At 40.7% G+C, this 20,261-nt stretch overlaps 1 protein-coding gene across 2 annotated transcripts in view; it reads left to right on the top strand.

The window, feature by feature from the left end:
* Positions 1-20,261, top strand: part of CACHD1 (cache domain containing 1) — a 120,147-nt gene that overhangs the window by 90,993 nt on the left and 8,893 nt on the right. For both annotated transcript variants that reach the window (XM_028733195.2, XM_077928633.1), the window contains 11 exons: positions 2,419-2,561; positions 3,349-3,530; positions 4,906-5,016; positions 10,478-10,600; positions 12,407-12,506; positions 12,634-12,750; positions 14,014-14,174; positions 16,977-17,063; positions 17,234-17,350; positions 17,665-17,816; positions 19,109-19,270. In XM_028733195.2, the coding sequence (XP_028589028.1) occupies positions 2,419-2,561; positions 3,349-3,530; positions 4,906-5,016; positions 10,478-10,600; positions 12,407-12,506; positions 12,634-12,750; positions 14,014-14,174; positions 16,977-17,063; positions 17,234-17,350; positions 17,665-17,816; positions 19,109-19,270 (1,455 nt within the window). The remainder of the gene's footprint in view (positions 1-2,418; positions 2,562-3,348; positions 3,531-4,905; positions 5,017-10,477; positions 10,601-12,406; positions 12,507-12,633; positions 12,751-14,013; positions 14,175-16,976; positions 17,064-17,233; positions 17,351-17,664; positions 17,817-19,108; positions 19,271-20,261) is intronic.

Below are 20,261 nucleotides of genomic sequence, written 5' to 3'. Positions count from 1 at the left end.
TTTAGTTCCTGGCATCTACTCTGCCTGAAACTTTGTGGAGCCACTGGTATGATTCAGTATACAACAGCTTCCTGTCTTTCTAATTGTGTTTCACCCTTCCAGCTTTGCTGTCTGATAACTCCTGACACCCTCTGTTTTCAATGGTGTTGCCTGTCTCAGCCCAGCATAGGCTTTGGTACTCTTAACGGATAATAATAGAGCGAAAGTCTGCATGTCTGCCCTTGCTGCTACTGCGGCGTGCTGCTTTCTTTCAGCTGCTCTCCGCATTCTCCAAATCTAATGGGCCAGTCAGCACTGTGGTTAAATGCTACAAAGTGACGTGTCTTGAGATTGTCAGCTTCATTAAAAAACCCCGAAACCCTCGTGAAATAAGTATACCAGAACCAGGTAGCTGCATAATTTACCTTTCGTCAGAAAGGTTGGGTATGGGTAGTGTTGTTACAGTTTTTCAAAGCTGAGCTTGATTCTCCTCGCTGTCAAATAAATCATTAGCAATAACGTGAAAACATTGAAGTTCTTGCCAGTCATGCTGTATCCTGTTGACTTTGGAATTATGCAGATTTTATTCCGAGCTATAAATATTTAATACCATCAATCCCTCTGAAAGAAGCCAGAAGTTAGAACTCTGGTGAGAATATACTTTGAAATATTTTTAATTGGTGAGTTCAGAGACTATAAAAACTGTGTAAAACTTCTGAATGCAGTGGAGCATCTTTTTTTTTCTTTTCTGAAAAATACCTTTAAAGTTTTGTGTATTAAAATAAAGCACGTTCATTTTAGAAATTTGCCTCAGGTTATATTGCAATAGAAAAATGGAGCTTGGAGAGAGGATAAACAATTATTTTTATGCAAAATACTTTTGACAATTTATTTTGACATTAGCGTTCAGACCCAGTTCCTTGTGGAAATAGCTTTTCACTTCCTTATATGTTGCCCCCTAAAAATGAATATGCCCCATAAAGCTTCTACCACATTGTGCCCTCTGAGGAATGACCTTCTTCCCCTGCCATCTTTTGAATAAGACTAGACCAAGTGAAAGTAGGCAGTCTTGTAAGCTTCTTGAAGTCACAGAGTTATAGAATTGTAGAGTAGAAGAGTTGGAAGGGACCCCAAGGGTCATTTAGTCCAACCCCCTACAATGCAGGAATCTCAGCTATAAAGCATACATGACAGATGGCCGTTCAACCTCTGCCTAAATACCTCCAAGGAAGGAAGAAGTTAAGACACTTGTTTAAAAACTATTAGCAAAAGTAGTTTTATCATTGTTGCTGCTGCTGCTTATTTAAAGATCTAGGAATAAATTTCGCTCGGCTGATTGAAAAAATTATGAGAAAAAGAATCCTGAACAGTTTTAATTCATAATTCATAATTTCCATCCGGTCATATTAACTCAAGCATGTGCAAGGCAAAACTAACATTATTGAGTGCCTAAGGACCCCTAAGGACTCTACGAGTCGGACACAACTAAACGACTAAACAACAACAAAGGACCCCTTCACACAAATTTTCTCAGCCTAGGCAAGCTACTGTCTTCAGGTGGCATGAGCAACCTTGACAGCTGCCTGAGGTGGTCTGAGAAGAAGAGTTTGGATTTGATATCCTGCTTTATCACTACCCGAAGGAGTCTCAAAGCAGCTAACATTCTCCTTTCCCTTCCTCCCCCACAACAAACACTCTGTGAGGTGAGTGGGGCTGAGAGACTTCAGAGAAGTGTGACTGGCCCAAGGTCACCCAGCAGCTGCATGTGGAGGAGCTGAGATGCGAAACCGGTTCACCAGATTACGAGTCTACCGCTCTTAACCACTACACCACACTGGCTTTCACTCCAGAATAGATACACCAGGGCAAACTTTGCTTGTACACCTTTGGACTTCAGTCTGTATTCATGCTGACTCGTGCACACAGGCGGCTGACTACTCACCGCTGTCTTGCTGTGGGTGGAGACTCTGGAAAGTCCATATGGACTGACAGATGTGGACCCCGCAAATGGAACTAGTTGCTGGGTGCCCAGAAACAGCAGACCCAAGTCTTTCTCACCCTTTCCTGTACCCCTTAAGGTCCCAGGCACCAAGACCTTCTGCCTCTAGTAGCTGCTAGAAGTCCTGTTTCCCTGTGACATCCTTCAAGCACAACAGGTGTTTCCTACATTTAAAGCTACTTCCCTTCCTTTTGCAGTTGAGGAAAGGGAAGAAGGAAAAGCTTCAGTAGTGTACTGTTGCCTCAACAGTACCCCCTGGTGGCCATGTATGCAGCAACGCTGATGTTTGAAAAGCATCTCTTGGATTATTTTTGCGTTTTCATCTTGGGTTGTGTTGCTCCAGTACGTTACTAGCAACAGCATCACAGAGTTTTCATATGGCTGGGTTTCAGGGGATATATTCTGATGTTGTGTATATTGCATGTATGTTGCCTTTCCAGAAAGCCCTACGGTAATGCTGTCTGCTGGTAGCTTCTCTTCTCCATACGAGCATCTGAGCCAGCCTGAGACGAAGAGGATGGTGGAGCACTACACGGCATATCTTAGCGACAACACACGCCTCATTGCCAACCCGGGTCTGAAAGTACGTTGCTTCGTTTTTGGCTTTTTACCTTCTTCTGTTACCGTGATAAGTCTTGCTGAAACATTTATTTGAGTTTCCTTGGCTCCAGATTTTCAAGAAGCATCTGGGTTTTTGCTTTCTCTGGTGGAGTCTTTGGCTGCATCCCTTGGTTTCCTGCTAGATCAAATAGATTGTTTGGTTGCAATTTTTGCACTTTTCTCAGTGCCAGGAGTACTTTGTACTTAGCAACACAAGGAGTGAATTAACTTGGCACATGAGGAGTAAGAATGATTCTTTGCCCGGGCTGGAAAGAATAATGTTAACGTCAGTTAATACACACACACACACACACACACACACACACACACACACACCTCAGCTACTTGGACTCAAATGTAGATTCCCAAAGATAGTGAGATAATGCTGTGTAACCATTTTAAGAGTCCTCAAGTAAAATAAACAATATAAGGGTTTGTTGGATCACGTGGGTGTGACTACTATCAGATCAGTGTTACAACACCAGGAACGTAGAACACTCTTTGTATTTGGGAGCATGGAATATAAAGCTGGGGACAGTATTTAGATCTACCCAGAGTAAAACATAAAATACAAAAATGCTAAGCATTTCCTTAGTATATTTGTTTTTCATTTCTTGAAATTTGCTGGGTCCATCTGGTGTGAGAAGATTTTAAAGAAGTAATTGGGTTTAGATTATCTCCGATGAGTCTTTAGGAAACCCTGCAAGCAGCTTATTATCTTTTCAGGCAAGTCTTAAAAGAACCCTGCTAGGTCTGCCTTTGTTTTGCAGTTCTCTGTCAGAAATGAAGTAATGGCTACCAGTCACGTCACAGATGAATGGATGACACAAATGGAAATGAGTAGCTTGAACAGTTACATTGTCCGCCGTTACATAGCAACGCCCAATGGGGTGCTCAGAATTTATCCTGGTTCCCTCATGGACAAAGCATTTGATCCCACTAGGAGACAATGGTGAGTTTTAGGATCCCATTATGAAAGGTTTAAGAAAGCCTTCTAGGTTGATAATTTTGTATGTGTGAGAGAGACTATTTTGTGCTGGATTCGTAAAAAGTCTTCGTGGACTAAACAAGCAGAATTTTTCTCTAGTGAAATAGTATACAGTGATGAATTCAGTACTTTAAATCTGTAGTGGATATTGCACTGGATGCTTGCGTTTTCCAATATAGCAGCTTTTTCTTGCCCTTCTGTGCAGCAGTGAATAATGAACGCATCTGCATATGGTTACTAAAATCCACCTTCCTCATAAAATCCCTTCCAAGCTTATCTCGTGAGGTTCTCATTATGAATTTCATATTCTTGTGGCAATCTTGAATCTCACTCTTGCATACAGCAATTGCCCCCCACCCACCCCCGGTTCTGGAGATTTCTTATGCTCTTAATTCCACACATAAGATTATGCTAGTTTTAACAGTAGTCTATTAATTATGCACAAGCATGGTTTAAGAAAATGTTTTGTGTACACAGTAAATGTGATAATAAACATGAGGGAACTCCTGAGTGTGTTACATTCCATATGCTCTGTTGAAATAAGCCATCCAGGTGGGGCTTGCAAATCAACCAAGAAACTAGTTTATATACCAAATGCAGGGTTTCCCCCTCAAGCTATTCACACTGTCAATCACTTCTGTCAAGTCTGCTGGCACAGTTTTTCCCCCTCTCGCTCTCTTTTAAATCTGCTCAGTGAGCAAAATACAGGAGAAATAAGATAACCATTTCCCAGCTATCCTGTTATTCTACATCTCAAATGTTTGCCTTCTCCCCCTCCCCAACAAGAGTCTGTCTTAAGAAGCTTGTTACAGTAACCTTGTTTTAATTAGCTGGATAGTCCTACAGTATATTTCACAACCAAGCAGCAGGCCCGAAGGGGCTGTCCCTGCAGCAGCAAGAAATATCACAGGAAGTAAAAGCTGCAGATACCTCCAGAAAGGTTTATTTAAACAGCAAATACCCTTCATGTTTTGAGTGCAGAAGTTCATCAAGGGCAAATCTCTGAAACAATAACATACATCAGCCGTTGCATTTATTTTATTTCTGGAATTTATTTCCTATCATTCTTAAGTATAAACAACGTACTTATTAATACATGCAAAACCTTTAAAAAACACACCAGTAACTAAAAGTTACCCATTAAAAAAATGTTGATATAGTTTAGGCACATTGGCTCCCCAAAGCATAAGCAAGCTAAATTCACTTTGCACATAGTGTTTGTGTGTTTTAGCAAAATTCAGGTTCCATGTGTTTTGCAAACTCCCCCCCCCCCAGCATTCATTGTTGCCATGCAGAGTTATTTTATTACTTTAAAGATGCTTATTTTCCTTTCTCTTAGGTACCTCCATGCTGTGGCAAATCCGGGATTAATTACTTTCACTGGGCCCTACTTAGATGTTGGAGGAGCTGGTTATGTGGTTACCATCAGTCATACGGTTCATTCTTCAAGGTAGATTTGTTTTTGGTAGTGGCCAACTGCCTTGAGCCACAATTAAACCTGGCTAATATTTTATGTAAGAATCTCCTCAGATTCAACTTCCTCGAGGAGTAGCTATGTATCCAAGCTCTAGTTCAAGGGAACTAAATCATGCAGAGTGGTATTTTGGCGGCATCTGAAAACATGGGCTATTAGACTTTTTGAACGCTTTAGTTTTTGTATAGCAAGTCTATACAGTGGTACCTCGGGTTAAGTACTTAAATCGTTCCGGAGGTCCGTTCTTAACCTGAAACTGTTCTTAACCTGAAGCACCACTTTAGCTAATGGGGCCTTCCGCTGCTGCTGCGCCACCGACGCACAATTTCTGTTCTCATCCTGAAGCAAAGTTCTTAACCCGAGGTACTATTTCTGGGTTAGCGGAGTATGTAACCTGAAGCGTATGTAACCCAAGGTACCACTGTATAATGCAAGAGGTGATGAAGCTAGATAATAGTAGAAGAGGCAGTGGAAGCTTGGTGTCAGTGTGGTGTGTTCTAATTTTATTTTTACCTAGCTATTTAGTTAATTTTGTATTGATAGACTTGTTAAGGTGCACAGAGGTTGTGTGTGCAAGTTTGCATTCCCCATCCCCTATTTGAAGTGGTTTCCTATAGATAAGTTGCTACTTCTATGGCATGGATGCTTCTTCCATGTGGTTAGGGTGCCATATTGCAGCAGTTGGGTGACAGGCTAGTGTGTTATTGTAGGCAGAGAGTTACACTTTGGTCAGGGAGATCCTCATGCAGCCATGCAGTTCACAGAGTCCAGGTGAAATTTTACCCAAAAATTATTTAAGAACTCACATGTGAAACTGCTGATCTTCTAACAAAGCTGTATAACTTGAGCCTAAAATCAGTCTCCATACCTGAGGATAGGAAAGTGGGCAAAGTAACATTTTTAAGGGATCTAAGGAGGATCTGGATAATTACAGGTTGGTTAGCTTTTAATGGCTGTTCTGAGAAAGCTGTGGAAAGCATTATTAAACATTGAATTACCAAGCATGTAGGCGAATAATCTTGCTGAAGCAGATCCAGGATTGCTTGTGCGAGGGTAAGCCCTGTCTCACTAACCTAGAAATAAGAGGGAAGATTCTCTTATGAACATAGGAGCCAACTCCTAAGGACTGAAGTCCCCCCCCCAATAAATTATTTGAGGGGGGCGGCCCCCACAAAGTTGATGGGTATTGCCATTCAAATGGTTTGTATGTGTGTTCCACGTCTTGTGGCTGATTATGCAGGGTGGGGCTTACCTCCCCTCCCCCCAATATTTTATTCAGTTTAGCACCCCTGCTTATGAATCAGAAACTGGTTCAGAAACAGGAAACAGAGAATAGGTGTAAATGGACAGCTCTGCCAATTGAAAGGGTGTAAAAAATATCGAGGATCAAATTGGGATATGCTTTTCATGTGTTCACAAATGATATGGGCTTAGGGGGCAGCAGTAAGGTGGCCAAGTTTGCAGATGATGCCTCAAGGTTGTTAAAACAAAAAGGGATTACATGGAGCTCAAATGGATATCTTGAAGATTTTACTGATTTTATTCTCATATATTGTACTCCCCCTTGAAATGTTTTTCATAAAAGTGTGGATTATAAATACGTACATAAACAAACAAAACAAAATATATAGTACAGGTGGGAAAATGGTACCAGATGTCTGAGAACAAGGAGATGGTTCCCCCCCCCCCTTCTAAATATTATTGTGAAAAATATGCCAGTATAGGCTCTCGGAGACTGTGTTTTATGGCCCTTTGATGTGTCAGTTGCTAAGGCAACAATATGTAGTCTTGAGCTGAGGAGCAAAATAGGGGTATCAGCAGACCTCCACATATGGGCAAGATGTTATCATTTATTCACAGCGGCTCTTACTACTTCTGCATCTTTTAAGCTTTAACATACACAACACATACCAAATAACCATACTGTCTCCAGTTTAAATTATCATGATTGCACCCAGCTAATGTTGGCTGTCCACAAAATTTTATTTTTCTTGTGTTAGAGGGTTTTTGTTCTGATAATGTAAGATTTCCCAGCTTCCATTAAAAAAAGGTGGCACTTCCTCATTGTTGGGGTGGGGGTAATATTGAAAAACAGAATAATTGACGCATTGGATGAAGAGAATGAGAGGGCAGATTGGCAGAATTTAATTCAGGTAGTGGAATGCTAAAAGATGCACTGAATTAACCTAGGGTGGTTCCACACAATCAGGGTTTTTTAAGGAGTGGTGGAGGTGCTTGGCACAATGTTTGTTTCTTATTTGAAATTTATGGTTCGCATTATGCATTTCTGCTGGGAAGTTACAGGACTTGCACTACATGTGGCTAGTCAGTACTTAACTTCTCTGACTACAGGGAAGTAGACCTGATCCTGGGCTAGAATTTGAGACCCATTTCTCTCTCTCCCCTCCCCCACTTGTCACATGGAAAGGGATAATGGGAGAGCCAGTTTGGCATCACGGTTAGAATCTCAGACTGGAATGATCCCCACTTAACTCCCTGGGTCACCTTGGACCAGTCACTATTTCTCATCCTGTTTTGACTTCTGAATACAGTATGGTTTTGTTCTGTATATTGTTTTGGTGTTTGCTCTGAAACTCAACAAAAATTACATTAAAAAAACTTATTTCTCACCCTAGCTTAACCTCCTAGGAGTGACACCTTAAAAACCCAACACATTATTTGTGGCATAAACTTTCATGGGTTGGAGACCACTTCATCAGATGCATGGAGTGTGATCATCAGCTGGCAGATATGTATCCATGTGACTGTAGAACAGGGGGGCGGGGGTGTAAATAATGATATGGGAAGTAAATGTCGCACACAAAGTGCAGACAGTAACAGTTGCCTTAAAGCTTAAGCTCACAGAGTTATTGAGAAGGTAAAATGGGGATGGAGAACCACACATACCACCTTGAGTTCCATGGAGGAAAGATGGGTTATAAATGCAGTACTGTCACTTGGGCAGTGGGTATCGCCGAAGTGGGAAGAAACTGAGAAGACTAGCCTGTGATCTTGAGTCTCCAGGATCTTTAGGTCTTATTCTGTGCATCCTGGACCCATGCTGGAGTGTTGCCATAACTGTTTTTTAAAAGCTGGCTGGAATGAACAGCAGCACAGTTAGCCTAGGATGGTGTGCCTACCAAATCCAGAAAGATGCTGGTTGTGCCTAAACAGGTGGGAATCTTTGCAACCAACCGAGGGCCAAGAAACCGAAATGTATATTCAGTTGGCAGTGTAACAAATCCCCCGTGGATATGAATTTCATATTCCCGGCGTGCCTCATCTAGAGGTTCATGCTTAACACAAAGATCAAGAGGTCGCAGATGGAGTGGTCCCTTTGGGAGAAATGTTTGTCCATCGACAAGCTGCTTCTCTCCATACTAATTTTGCCGTGCGGCTCTATTATCCATTTCAAAGGCTGCTTGGTTCCATTCAGGGCCAGATCATTTGGTGCACAGTATTACACCCAAGTTTACACTATAGCATGAAACCTGCTTACGTTGAAGTGTTCCGACTGAACTGGTTTGTGGGTAAATTATACTTTCTGAAAAGATTAGTTTGTGGTAAAGGGGCTAATTTCATGGATTTTTAACAATAAACGATGAAGTAACTATTGCATCCCAGCCCTTATTAATCATACAATTTTTCTACTATAAGAAAAAAATAAATAAAAAGGTCTTTTCAGAAAACATAATTTATCCACAAAGCAGTTAAGTCGGAACACTTCAATGTAAGCTGATTTATTTTAGGCTGAAGTCCAAGTTTTCTGACCTAAATGCTGGGTCACGCTGTGTCCATATTCATTTTAAACCCAAACCTTTCAAATGGGAATTAGAAGAAAACTCTAATGGGGGGGAAATGACCTTTCAGCTTCTTGGAATTTTAACATCTTTACAGGGAATTCATATTCCCTTTCTCATGATGGAAGGATAAGTGAAAAGCTGTGAAGAATTTTAATAAGCAGAAGGTCTGAAGGCCACGCAGTTCCCCAGAAGCTGAAAGGAATCTGATCCTTTAAACAGCATCCATCCACAGAAGGCAGAAGTATTTCTGTAGCTTCTGTAATGCTTCAGGGGACCTGCAGGCCTGTGATGAGCCAAGGGATTTGTTGTTGGTTTTTTGTTTACCATTCAGGATTTTTAAAAAGTTGATCTAGCACTGCTGTATTTTAATGAAAACCAGCACTGATATTTTTAAAAAGACAAAAAAATTATGACTGATTGCTATGTGTCCTTGGTAGTGACTCCGCTGTGCTTTCATAAGGAGAATGTTTCAGTACAGATCATATTTTGAAGCAAAACAACATGTTATAAACAATTGGTGTGTGACTTTCAGATGCAAAGAATGCTGAAATGCTCCAGTTCATTGTATACTGCCAAAGAATACAAACTAAATTGTGGTTCAAATTTTGAGTGTTACTGGACTTAGCTGCCAGATAGATACAAAATCGTGTTTCCTCTGTTAACGTTTAGGCATGGCCCATTCTCACAAGAATTTTCATTAAGTTAATTGCACCTGGCTCGCTTTCGTAACTCCTTGTCCAGTAAGAGCGGAAGTGTTTTAAACATAGGCATACATTCATGCAGTTCAACAATCAGAATCTTCTAGAAAGTTCCATTAAGAGAGATATCAGCTTACTTGCCTACTTACTTGACTTGCATTTTATCTACTTTTATATTTATATTTATCAATGATATGGAAGATTCTGAGTTACATTAGTCATGATTCGCAGGAATCTTAATCCAGCTTTATGAATGCGGAACTCAACAGTATGATTTGTTAAGGTGCTGAACATCACAATGAGAATGGTGTCATGCTTTACTTTTGGTCATTTATTACACTGCTCTTACACTGTCCAAGCATATTGTAGGATGCAAGTGATAGGAGGTGCAAATTTTTAATTTACTAAAGTATTTTTTTAAAAGTCAGGTATGGACCAATGAGATTCAAGTTCACAATTCTCGAGAAACTTAATAAGTTCCTCATGGCTTTCTCATATCTGATATTGTTTTCTGTCAAAATTGGAAGGAAATGGGCATAAACAAAGACCTGACCATTAAATGCATCAACTACAAATGTACTACTTCCCTATCCTGACATGCAAGTTTACTGTTTTTGCCCATTGAAAATTGTGGTATTTCATAGAGTAAAATTGTTTACCACCACATGTGTGTTTACCTGAGATATGTGTGTTAGTTGCTCTTTCTGTTAAGTATTTTACCTAACTCTGAGGGGGGAATTGGTTGTCTCTGTGATCTAGTGAGAGGCCATTATCATGGTTTATGAGCTCATGGAGCAGGCTGATTCCTCACTGATTCAGAATCCATAGTCTGCTTTTCATCTGACATGTCCATGACCACTATAAAATATAAAATGTTTTGGTTATTTTTTGATAGCATGTCTCTCAAGACCCTTCCACCCCTCTTTATTGTTGTAGTTCACAAAAGTCTTCAGGCCATTCGGTTGCTGTGATGGGCATTGATTTCACTCTGAGGTATTTCTACAAGGTTCTAATGGACCTCCTGCCCGTTTGTAACCAAGATGAAGGGAATAAAATAAGGTAAATGTGTGTTAGTTGTATATTTCACAATGTTTTACCTGTTTTAGAATTCTGTTCAATACAGTGGTGCCTCGCAAGACGAAATTAATCCGTTCCGCGAGTCTCTTCGTCTTGCGGTTTTTTCGTCTTGCGAAGCACGGCTATTAGCGGCTATTAACGGCTTAGTGGCTTTAAGAAAAAGGAAACAAACTCACAAGAACTCGCAAGACGTTTTGTCTTGCGAAGCAAGCCCATAGGGAAATTCGTCTTGCGAAATGACTCAAAAAACAGAAAACCCTTTCGTCTAGCGAGTTTTTCATCTTGCGAGGCATTCGTCTTGCGGGGCACCACTGTAAAGTCTCTCACTCAACACTTTTTTTTAAAAAAAAACACATTGCATTGCAACCTAAATTCATTATCCTTGTCAAATCTGTGGAAATCTAAAAGCATAATCATGTTGAATGTGTGAAGCTCTTAACCGCTGAATTGCCCCCCAAAAGTAACCATTTTAATCTGTAGTAGCAGGAAGATAGAATGCAGAGCACCACAGAGATTAACTGATTAACAGTGACAAGTGCTTTCATAAACCACTAACTTCGTTATCTAATATATGACATTAAACTATCTTCAAGCGGCTTAATATTGTTGACCTGCGCCAAAGATTTTAACCCTTGTCTCTAAGTTTGGACAAAACAGGAAAAAACTAGTTAATCGGAGATTTCCTGGTTTGTTTGGCGGTTTCTTAAGTCAACATGTGATAACCCAAACACTCTCCTATTGTTTTTTGGCTGCTATCTTAGATTATGCTAAGTTAAGCATCCAAACACTGGGTCTCTCCATCAGAGAAATTGTGTTTGGACAATTGTAATTGCTTAATAAAGGGAGATAGGAATGAGCCTTTTGTGCTCTTACCCAGCTTCTTTGCTACTTTCTTCATGTGAGCCAGCAAAACAGGCAGGTAGATTTCAGTTAACTGCAGTTTCCTGTTTCATTCATACTGAGGAATTAAAACAGGATATTAAGCCAAATCATAGCTTAATATCCTGGCATGTTCTGAAGCTGTTAACCATGGTTTGTCTCTTTGGATGAAACAGAAGACTATAGCTAATAGAAGATTTCCTGAGTTGTTCATTCCCTTGCACAAAGGTGGGGCAAAAGGGTTGTGTGCACACCCAGTAGGCTCATTCATATCTTGACTTGTTCTCTACTCCTGCCTTCTGGTTTGCTCTGCAATCCTGATTACTTCTTGGTCTTGACTCCTGACGTTTTCTCCAACTCTGCTCTCTGGTTGCCCATGGATTCTGATTACCTTTCGGTCCTGGCTACCAGCTATCAACACCTGGCTCTTAAATACCTTCAGAATGGTCCCTCAAAAGTCTCAAAAAGCAGAGTTCTGTGGACAATGCTCTTGAAAATTTAAAACTGTACCGTTATAATCCAAATGCCAGCGAAAAGTAGATTTTTTTGTGACCTGTACGTTATGAAAGTTAAGCTCATTTTCATGTATTTGTTTATTTTGCTTGTGTTAGTTGTGGTGATGGGGGAGAAGCAGTGTAGGGCACTGAATTTCCAGTGGCTTCAGAAACTTCGCTTACCCTTTAGCTGCATCTATTTCGTGACAGATTTTCAGGATTTTCAGACATGTAAGAATACAAAGTCTCTGCTTCAGTGAATGGAAATGTGCAGAATGCACCTCGTACCAAAGTCTGTAATTTGTATTTGTCTCCACAGCTGTTTCTGCAAAATTACTCTCAACATACAACATGCTAAATGTACTCTTATAGGTATTTTGACCTAGGTTTTGTTTTATTGTACCCTGTTGGGCAGGTGCTTTATTATGGAGGACAGAGGATATCTTGTGGCACACCCTACTCTTATTGACCCCAAAGGCCATGCTCCAGTAGAACAACAACACATTACACACAAGGTTTGGCTAAGTCATTGTACTTATCTCTATCAATCTATCTATCATCTATCTAGAGAGATATAAATGTTAATTTAGCAGCTGCTGTTGCTTTGTAATATAAAATAAAATCTTTACTTTTTATTTGCAGGAACCTCTGGTGGCAAATGATATTCTAAACCATCCAAACTTTGTGAAGAAAAACCTTTGTAACAGTTTCAGTGACAGAACAGTCCAGAGGTTTTATAAATTTAATACCAGCCTGACGGTATGTGTGGCGTGTGGGAGGGTGTGTTTTTGTTTGGTGGTTTGTTTTCTTGCAGCTGGATGCATGAAAAATAGTAAAATACCATGAGTGGAATTCAATACCACACTACCGTGATAGTTCCGTTGGCACAAGTGTTTTTACATGTCCAAAGAAGCGATCTCCCCTATCATTCCCCCATGTGCTGTTCTGTTCCAACCAATTTGGGAAGGCTGGGGGCGGGGCAGAATTTGTAATTTTATAGTAGCTTCACATAAACTTGAAACACAAAATAAACCAAAAACAGAACAGAGGAGGCTGGTCACTCAGGAACAGTACCTTTTTGTGTGCACCCCAAAATCCAAAGCTGTCTCCCCTCCCGCACACACTCATATTCATTAACTTCCTATAATTCCTGTCCATAAACCTGGCTAGCCAATCACAGTTGTGAACAGCCCAGTCAATCACAAGCATCACTGTGGCTAGCAGGTCCAACCATCATCCTTGTCCTCCTAGGTTGGTGGGGGCAGTTGAACTTGAGGAGGAGGAGGAGTCTCTCAGCCTAACCTCCCTCACAGGGTTGAGTTCAGTTAGATTCACGGCTTAAGCATCCACAGTAACTTTGCAAGGAAGCAGGTTGAGGAGAAAACCAGACCAAACTGGTCCAGCCTCCAGTGCCCCCCTAGGTCACCCCTCAAGGTCTAGCCACCACTGAACTCAGCTCTCAAAAAGAAACTGCATTATTTGGTTTTGCTTATAATAACCCTTTTTTAAATGATTAAAATGAATGGTGGGTTCTGATAACTAGTTTGGTGCTGAGTGGATACTTTAAATTCCTTCATGATAACTGAGGAAATAGTATAAACTGAGTCCACAGGGGCTGGGGGGTGGGAATCAACTTAGGGTTAAAATGAATACCCAGGAAACAAAATATTTTGATATTGTGGATTCTGTTTCCACCTCCTGTTTAACCTTTCTATAAGAAGTCAAGGAAGACACTCCAGGTGTCTTCTTTACTAACTGGTGCTATATTGGTGAGTGAGGAAATCTTCAAGAAGTGTATCCCTTAACAACCCCTTTGTGGCATGCGAAGGGGGCTTTGTGTGTTGGCAGCACTTTCCCTGCGCCAGTAACAAGAACTACGCAACCCTAAGTAGAGGGAACCCTGTAGGTTTTCATTGCAGGGTGACTTTTTTGTTTCAGAAACATTTGTGGTAGTAGTAACACTTCACCTCACCAGGAGACATGTTCCCTGCCATATGTCTGATGCGTTTTCCTCTCCTTTAGGGTGATCTGACAAATCTCGTGCATGGCAGCCACTGTTCCAAATACAGGCTGACAAGGATACCTGGAACCAATGCCTTTGTTGGAATCGTAAATGAAACGTGTGACTCGCTCGCCTTCTGTGCATGCAGTATGGTAGATAGGCTCTGTCTGAACTGTCACAGGTAAGAGAATTTTTTTTTTACATCCGCTATAGTGATTGGATTAGATTTATCCAAAGTGGAGGCCTTAGCTAATGTGCATTAAAAATAAATAAATCATTGAATGAACCATGTGTGAATTGCAGAGGAGTATTTTAAATCTTGTTTATGTAAAAAGCTTTGCACACTTCTTATTTTTGTGCACTGTAATATTTTAAGTGCCTCATGTTTGAGGCATCTGTTGAAACACAAGCGAAGGCATCCCTGGATACCTGGTCGCTGTGTCTCCCTCTTCCTTCCAAAGTAGCAGTGGCTGCTATTCCCTCTAACTATGTATATAAGAAATGATGGCACCTTTACTGTTGCACCTGCCCGAGCATCGAAAGCTGCAGCCTAGTCATATTGACTGTGGAGATAGAATTCCCACCTGTTGCATCAAAGGAACAGGAATGCCATCTACTTAATCTTGCCCGCTGGGCAAGGAGCCACTGGATTGCCACATCAGAGCTCTGCTTCCTGCTGGGCAAGGCTCAGTTGCTTGTGGAAGAAACCAGGCTTTCCCCTTTACTGCTACATATTTGCACACTCCAGAGGAATTTGGGAGTATAGTCTCTGGGTCAGCATTGTGATCTTTTAGGAATGAGATTTGCATCTTAATATGAAGCAGAGTTTGGTTCTAACATCAGCATAACTTCCTTAGTGCCTATGAATTGTTACCTGTCCCTGATACCTTCTGAGTATTCAGGCTCTATCATTAGTGTTGTGTGAGAGAGAGAATTTTGTAGCAAAAGAAACAAAACACACACACACAGGCACAGAACAAACCACATAGGTGATACACAGATAAGTAATAACAGTGTATAAGGCACCATTGTCATGACAAAATTTCACACACTGATAATTGTAGAAAGAATTATATGTATTCGTTGTAGTAGTAGCATATGAAATAAAATTCCACCAATGGGGTAGAAGTGTTCTGGATTTCTTTTCTTTTTTAAAATATACTTTTATTGAGTTTTACATTGCAAATTTAAATTCAAACATTAAACATCAGCATCATCATTTAGGATTTCCTGAATCCTTTGACTCCCCTTCGCCCTTCCATGGTTACCATTATCAATCTTTTTCCAACTGCTTCCCTTATCTTCTCTATTTTTAAAAAATAATCCATTTTTACCATAGTTTTTCGTACATTACAAGCATTACTCAAATCCTGTCAGAAGTGTTCTGGATTTCAGATCCACTGGAGACTCTCAGATTGTGAGTTACTTGCTAAGTTCCATATAGTTTTGTACCATAATAATAAGTTCAGTTCTTGTGATGCTTTCCATTTTTGCACTACAGAAATCCTTGCCGCAGCCAACAGCCATGTTAAAAGCTCTCTTGAACAAAACTGGTTGTTAGTATTCTTCAGTCTTCTGCACATTAACTGTGTGAATTAACCTACCTGGCTAACTCAGTTCAGTTTAACTCAGAGAAAAATGCTCATTCGGCGTAAAACTTCATGTGTTTCTGAGGGTTGATGAAATTAAGATGTTTCCATACGTTTTATTTATTTGTATCTATCATTTAATAGCTGTTGTGTTTTGAGTCTTCAGTTAACAGCTAGATTTTGCCTCATGCATCCAGATTATCTATGACCTCTGGTGCAACCACACTTGGAATTCTGTGTACAGATCTAGTTGCCACAACTAAAAAATGGTAACTGGATAGCTGGGAAAGGTGCAGAAAAGGGCAACCAAAATAATTAAGGGCCTTTCCTAGGCAGAAACATTTGGAGCTGCTTTAGAAGAAGGCAAATAAGGAGGAGTATTAATTGAAATTTCTGACATTGTGCCTCGTGTGGAAGTACGGTTTTCCACATGAGGCATAATTTTATAAACTTCCCTTATTTGTCTTTTTATAAAGAGGCTTTCTAAACTTTCTTTTTTTCTCTCTCTCACACACATATGTACAATACCAGACCCTGGGTTATCTAATGATGGCGATTGGTGGAAGATTCAGGACAGAAAAGGAAGTAGTTTTTCATTCAGCACACAATAAAACTCTGGAATTTACTACCACAAAATGTAATTAACAGCCACCAACTTGCACGGCTTTAAGAGGAAATTAGGCAAATTCATGGGGGATATCCTTATTAGTCAAGATGACGGAGTGCAGAATCAGAGTCAGCAGAGTTTAGGATACCAGCCCACGGGAAACAACAGCTGGAGAACGGTTTGGGGCATCTGGTTGGCCACTGTGGGAAGCAGAATGCTGGTCTGGATAGCCCTTTGATCTGAGCCAGCAGGGCCCTTTGTCCTGCAGTTGCATCGGCAATATGCTCAGTACAACACAGAGTGCACTGAAACTGTGAGATATTCTGCAGTACAGTGGTACCTCGGGTTAAGAACTTAATTCGTTCTGGAGGTCTGTTCTTAACCTGAAACTGTTCTTAACCTGAGGTACCACTTTAGCTAATGGAGCCTCCCGCTGCTGGAGCCTCCCACTGCTGCTGCGCCACCGACACACGATTTCTGTTCTCATCCTGAAGCAAAGTTCTTAACCTGAGGTACTATTTCTGGGTGAGCGGAGCCTGTAACCTGAAGCGTCTGTAACCTGAAGCGTCTGTAACCCAAGATACCACTGTATATGACATCTTTGCCCAAGTGGACTTTCAGAGTTAAAGTATGCATGTGAAAGAGAGATTTGATAAGAGACTTGCAGACATCTTTCTTTCTTTCTTTCTTTCTTTCTTTCTTTCTTTCTTTCTTTCTTTCTGAAAATTAGAAATAAATGTGATTCTAATAAGCATTGTCTCGTTTGTTCTTTCTTTCCTTCCTGAAGAATGGAGCAGAACGAATGTGAATGTCCTTGCGAGTGCCCCCTAGAGGTTAATGAGTGTACTGGCAACCTTACCAACGCAGAAAGCAGGTAAGTTAGGACTAGCACAATAATGATTTCCCCCCCAGAAGTTCACAACACATGTGCGTGCGTTATATTTGCTGATAGGTGCACAGCGTACTATATGTTCTAAATTGGAGTACATTTTCTCATAACTCTTAGTAACTGATTTCCCTCCCTGTGCTTTCCCCAAACTTTAGAAATCCTAGTTGTGAAGTCCATCAAGAACCTATGACATTTATTGCAGTTGATCCCAGCCTACAAGATGCTCTTCCTCAATGTATTAATACACGGTGCAATCAAAGGATGGAGAGCAGGTGAAGTTCATGGGTTTTCCATACACACACACAAACACGAGTGAATCTAAAATAAAACACCTGTAGTGCGGTAACAGCAAATCATGATTGAATTTCATAGTGGGCCTTGTCACAAAACTGTCCTTGACTTAAAATCAGCGACACTGGGAAATGAGGGGAGGTGGCCTTAGTGTAATGGTCTTGCTTCACTTTTAAGGGAAATTGCACCTTTAACTTTGGAGGGTGGGGGTGGAGAACAGTTTCAGTAGTATGTTTTCTGAGATTTGGGACAGCAGAGTTCTAATAATCCTCACTGCCATTTCCTTGTCTTCCAGGGATTGCTTTGGTGTCTTGGACTGTGAGTGGTGCATGGTAGACAGCGATGGAAAGACCCATTTAGATAGATCCTACTGCGCTCCTCAGAAGGAATGCTTTGGTGGAATTGTGGGTGCCAAAAGCCCTTACGTGGATGACATGGGAGCCATTGGTAAGGATGGTCATGGTGGACAAACATCAATGTATTTAATGCATTCAGATCTGGCATAAAGTCAAACCTGGACAGATTGCACAAGTACGACAGAATATCTTGGCACTTGCCCCTGCAAGTGGTGGAAATCTCTTTCCAAAGTGGACAAAGGATGTGTTTAGGACACACAATTGTGCCTGTCATGTGGCAGTGAAGGCAGGAAACAACCCATACTGTATTGCAAGCATTGCATCCTCAAGGTGTCCATTGGCAGAATTGTTTCATGTGGTCCAGAGACTCATTACCCCAGATTTAGGGGATGGATCCCTGGAGTGCATGGTTGACTACCTGTGAGCAGCTTGCCAGACACTTTGAGGACAACATTGTTGACAAAGCCCTGAACAATTGGGCCCAGGATACCCTGAAAAGCCACCTGAACCTTTATATGTATGATCACAGAGATCATCCAAAGGAGAGCTGTTAGTGGCTCCCCATGTTAGAGAGACCAACTTGGCCTCAACGATAATTTGGACATTTAGTGTTGCCGTTCTCATACCGTGGAACGCTCTTGAAGAGATTTGGCAAGCATCCTCACTTTTGACTTGCAGGCATCTTTTTTGTGCTGATGGGCCTTTGCACCTGATCTATTGTTGATTGGTCAGTCACCTGGATGAATATCTGTATTTATTTATTTTTACATATTTAAAATGATGCTTTATGTTTTATACTATACAACGCTTTGATACATCTTATGATATGGCAGTATAGAAATATTTTAAGAAAAAACAAACAAGGGAATTTTGCATCCATTCGTACCAATCTTCCAGCATATCACTCTTGTGTGCATGTTACCTAGAATAGTTAACAGATTTGTATTCTTACAGTGTGTCCCTTTAAAGGCTGATACTTTTTAATTTTGGGAGTTTCTCTGTGCAATCAGTATAGTCATACCTTGGAAGCCGAACGGAAGCTGTTCCGGAAGTCCATTTGACTTCCAAAACATTTTACTTCCAAGGCGCAGCTTCCAATTGGCTGCAGGAGCTTCCTGCAGCCAATCAGAAGCCACAGAAGCCCCGCCAGATGTTCGGCTTCCAAAAGAACGTTCGCAAACTGGAACACTCACTTCCAAGTTTGCGGCATTCGGGAGCCAAAACGTTCAACTGCTAATGCATTCGTCAACCAAGGTATGACTGTATTATACAGTAATTGTTGTGACTTTCTCTTTCACTTCTAATTTACATTTCGGGTGGTTTGAACTTTTTGCAAAGCATTTACATAAGCTTTATTTTTCCCCCTCCCCCTCTGAAATAAAGGAGATGAGGTGATAGCTTTAAATATGATTAAAAGTGCTCCAGTTGGTCCTGTTGCTGGAGGTATTATGGGATGCATAATGGTGCTAGTTCTGGCAGTCTATGCCTATCGTCATCAGATTCACCGCAGAAGCCACCAGCACATGTCCCCACTTGCCGCACAAGGTAAGAACTTTTTAAAAACAAACCACTATTTTGTGGAGGGTGGGGGTTGCAGAGAGTATGCAAATTGTTCAGAGAGGTTCTGGCCACAACAGCTGAATCAACTTACTTTGAGGGTTGCCCCAGCACTTTTCTGATAATCCAAGGTTTATTGTAATCATGCGTCTCAGAATGTTCACTTCACATTATCTGCTGTGACATAGAATGGGCCCTGCTGCCCTCTACTGGATGCAGAATTTAAAGCTGGACTGTTCTAGATAAATGACCTTAAAAACATAGCAACACACCTCTTTCTAGGCTCTTGCAAATACAATTTCTCATTTTAGGGTTTAGGATTCTACATTCCTGTCTAGACTCCTGACCATTACAGATGTGAATGATTTCAGCATAAATATGTGTACATTATGTTGTGATGATACTTTTGAATGCCTCTTGCTTCCGAAGTTCTTTTTTCCTAGACGTTTTCTTCTGTTCCAACTGAACAGAAGATGACATATACCAGAAACACAAATGAGAAAGGGTATCCGGTATTAGGGAAATTCTCTTTATGAAATGAAAAAACAAGCACATTATTCCTCATTTTATTATGATGTTTCCTAAAATTAAACTAAATAGTGTGCCCCGTGAATGTTGACAGCCAGTGTGCTAGTCCTGGACAAGCAGTCACAGGAATTAAGAAACAGTAACCATTCAATAAAAAACTTAAGAGCATAACCAGAGCCTTTTGAACATAGACTGTAGGAAGCCCATCATCTGACAAATATGAACGGTTGTTATGCTAGCACACTCACAACTGACCCTATGAGCATGATAATCAAAATATTTTTTAAGGGTACTGTTGTTGAAAAATTTGAGTTTCATGATAGCAGTTTTAATAGGCAACTGCTTCAGTAGTAATTAAGTCAAAATAAGTCACCCATAGTTTGTGACTAACTGTTGTTGAAGTGGCTCAAGAAAGAGAAGCAAGAGGTTAGCAAGTTTGTTTTCAATATTT

Source organism: Podarcis muralis, chromosome 5 (genome assembly GCF_964188315.1).
Source record: "Podarcis muralis chromosome 5, rPodMur119.hap1.1, whole genome shotgun sequence".
Classification (NCBI taxonomy): Eukaryota; Metazoa; Chordata; class Lepidosauria; order Squamata; family Lacertidae; genus Podarcis; species Podarcis muralis.
Note: the sequence above shows the minus strand (reverse complement) of the source record. Positions and strands in the feature narration are given on the sequence as shown.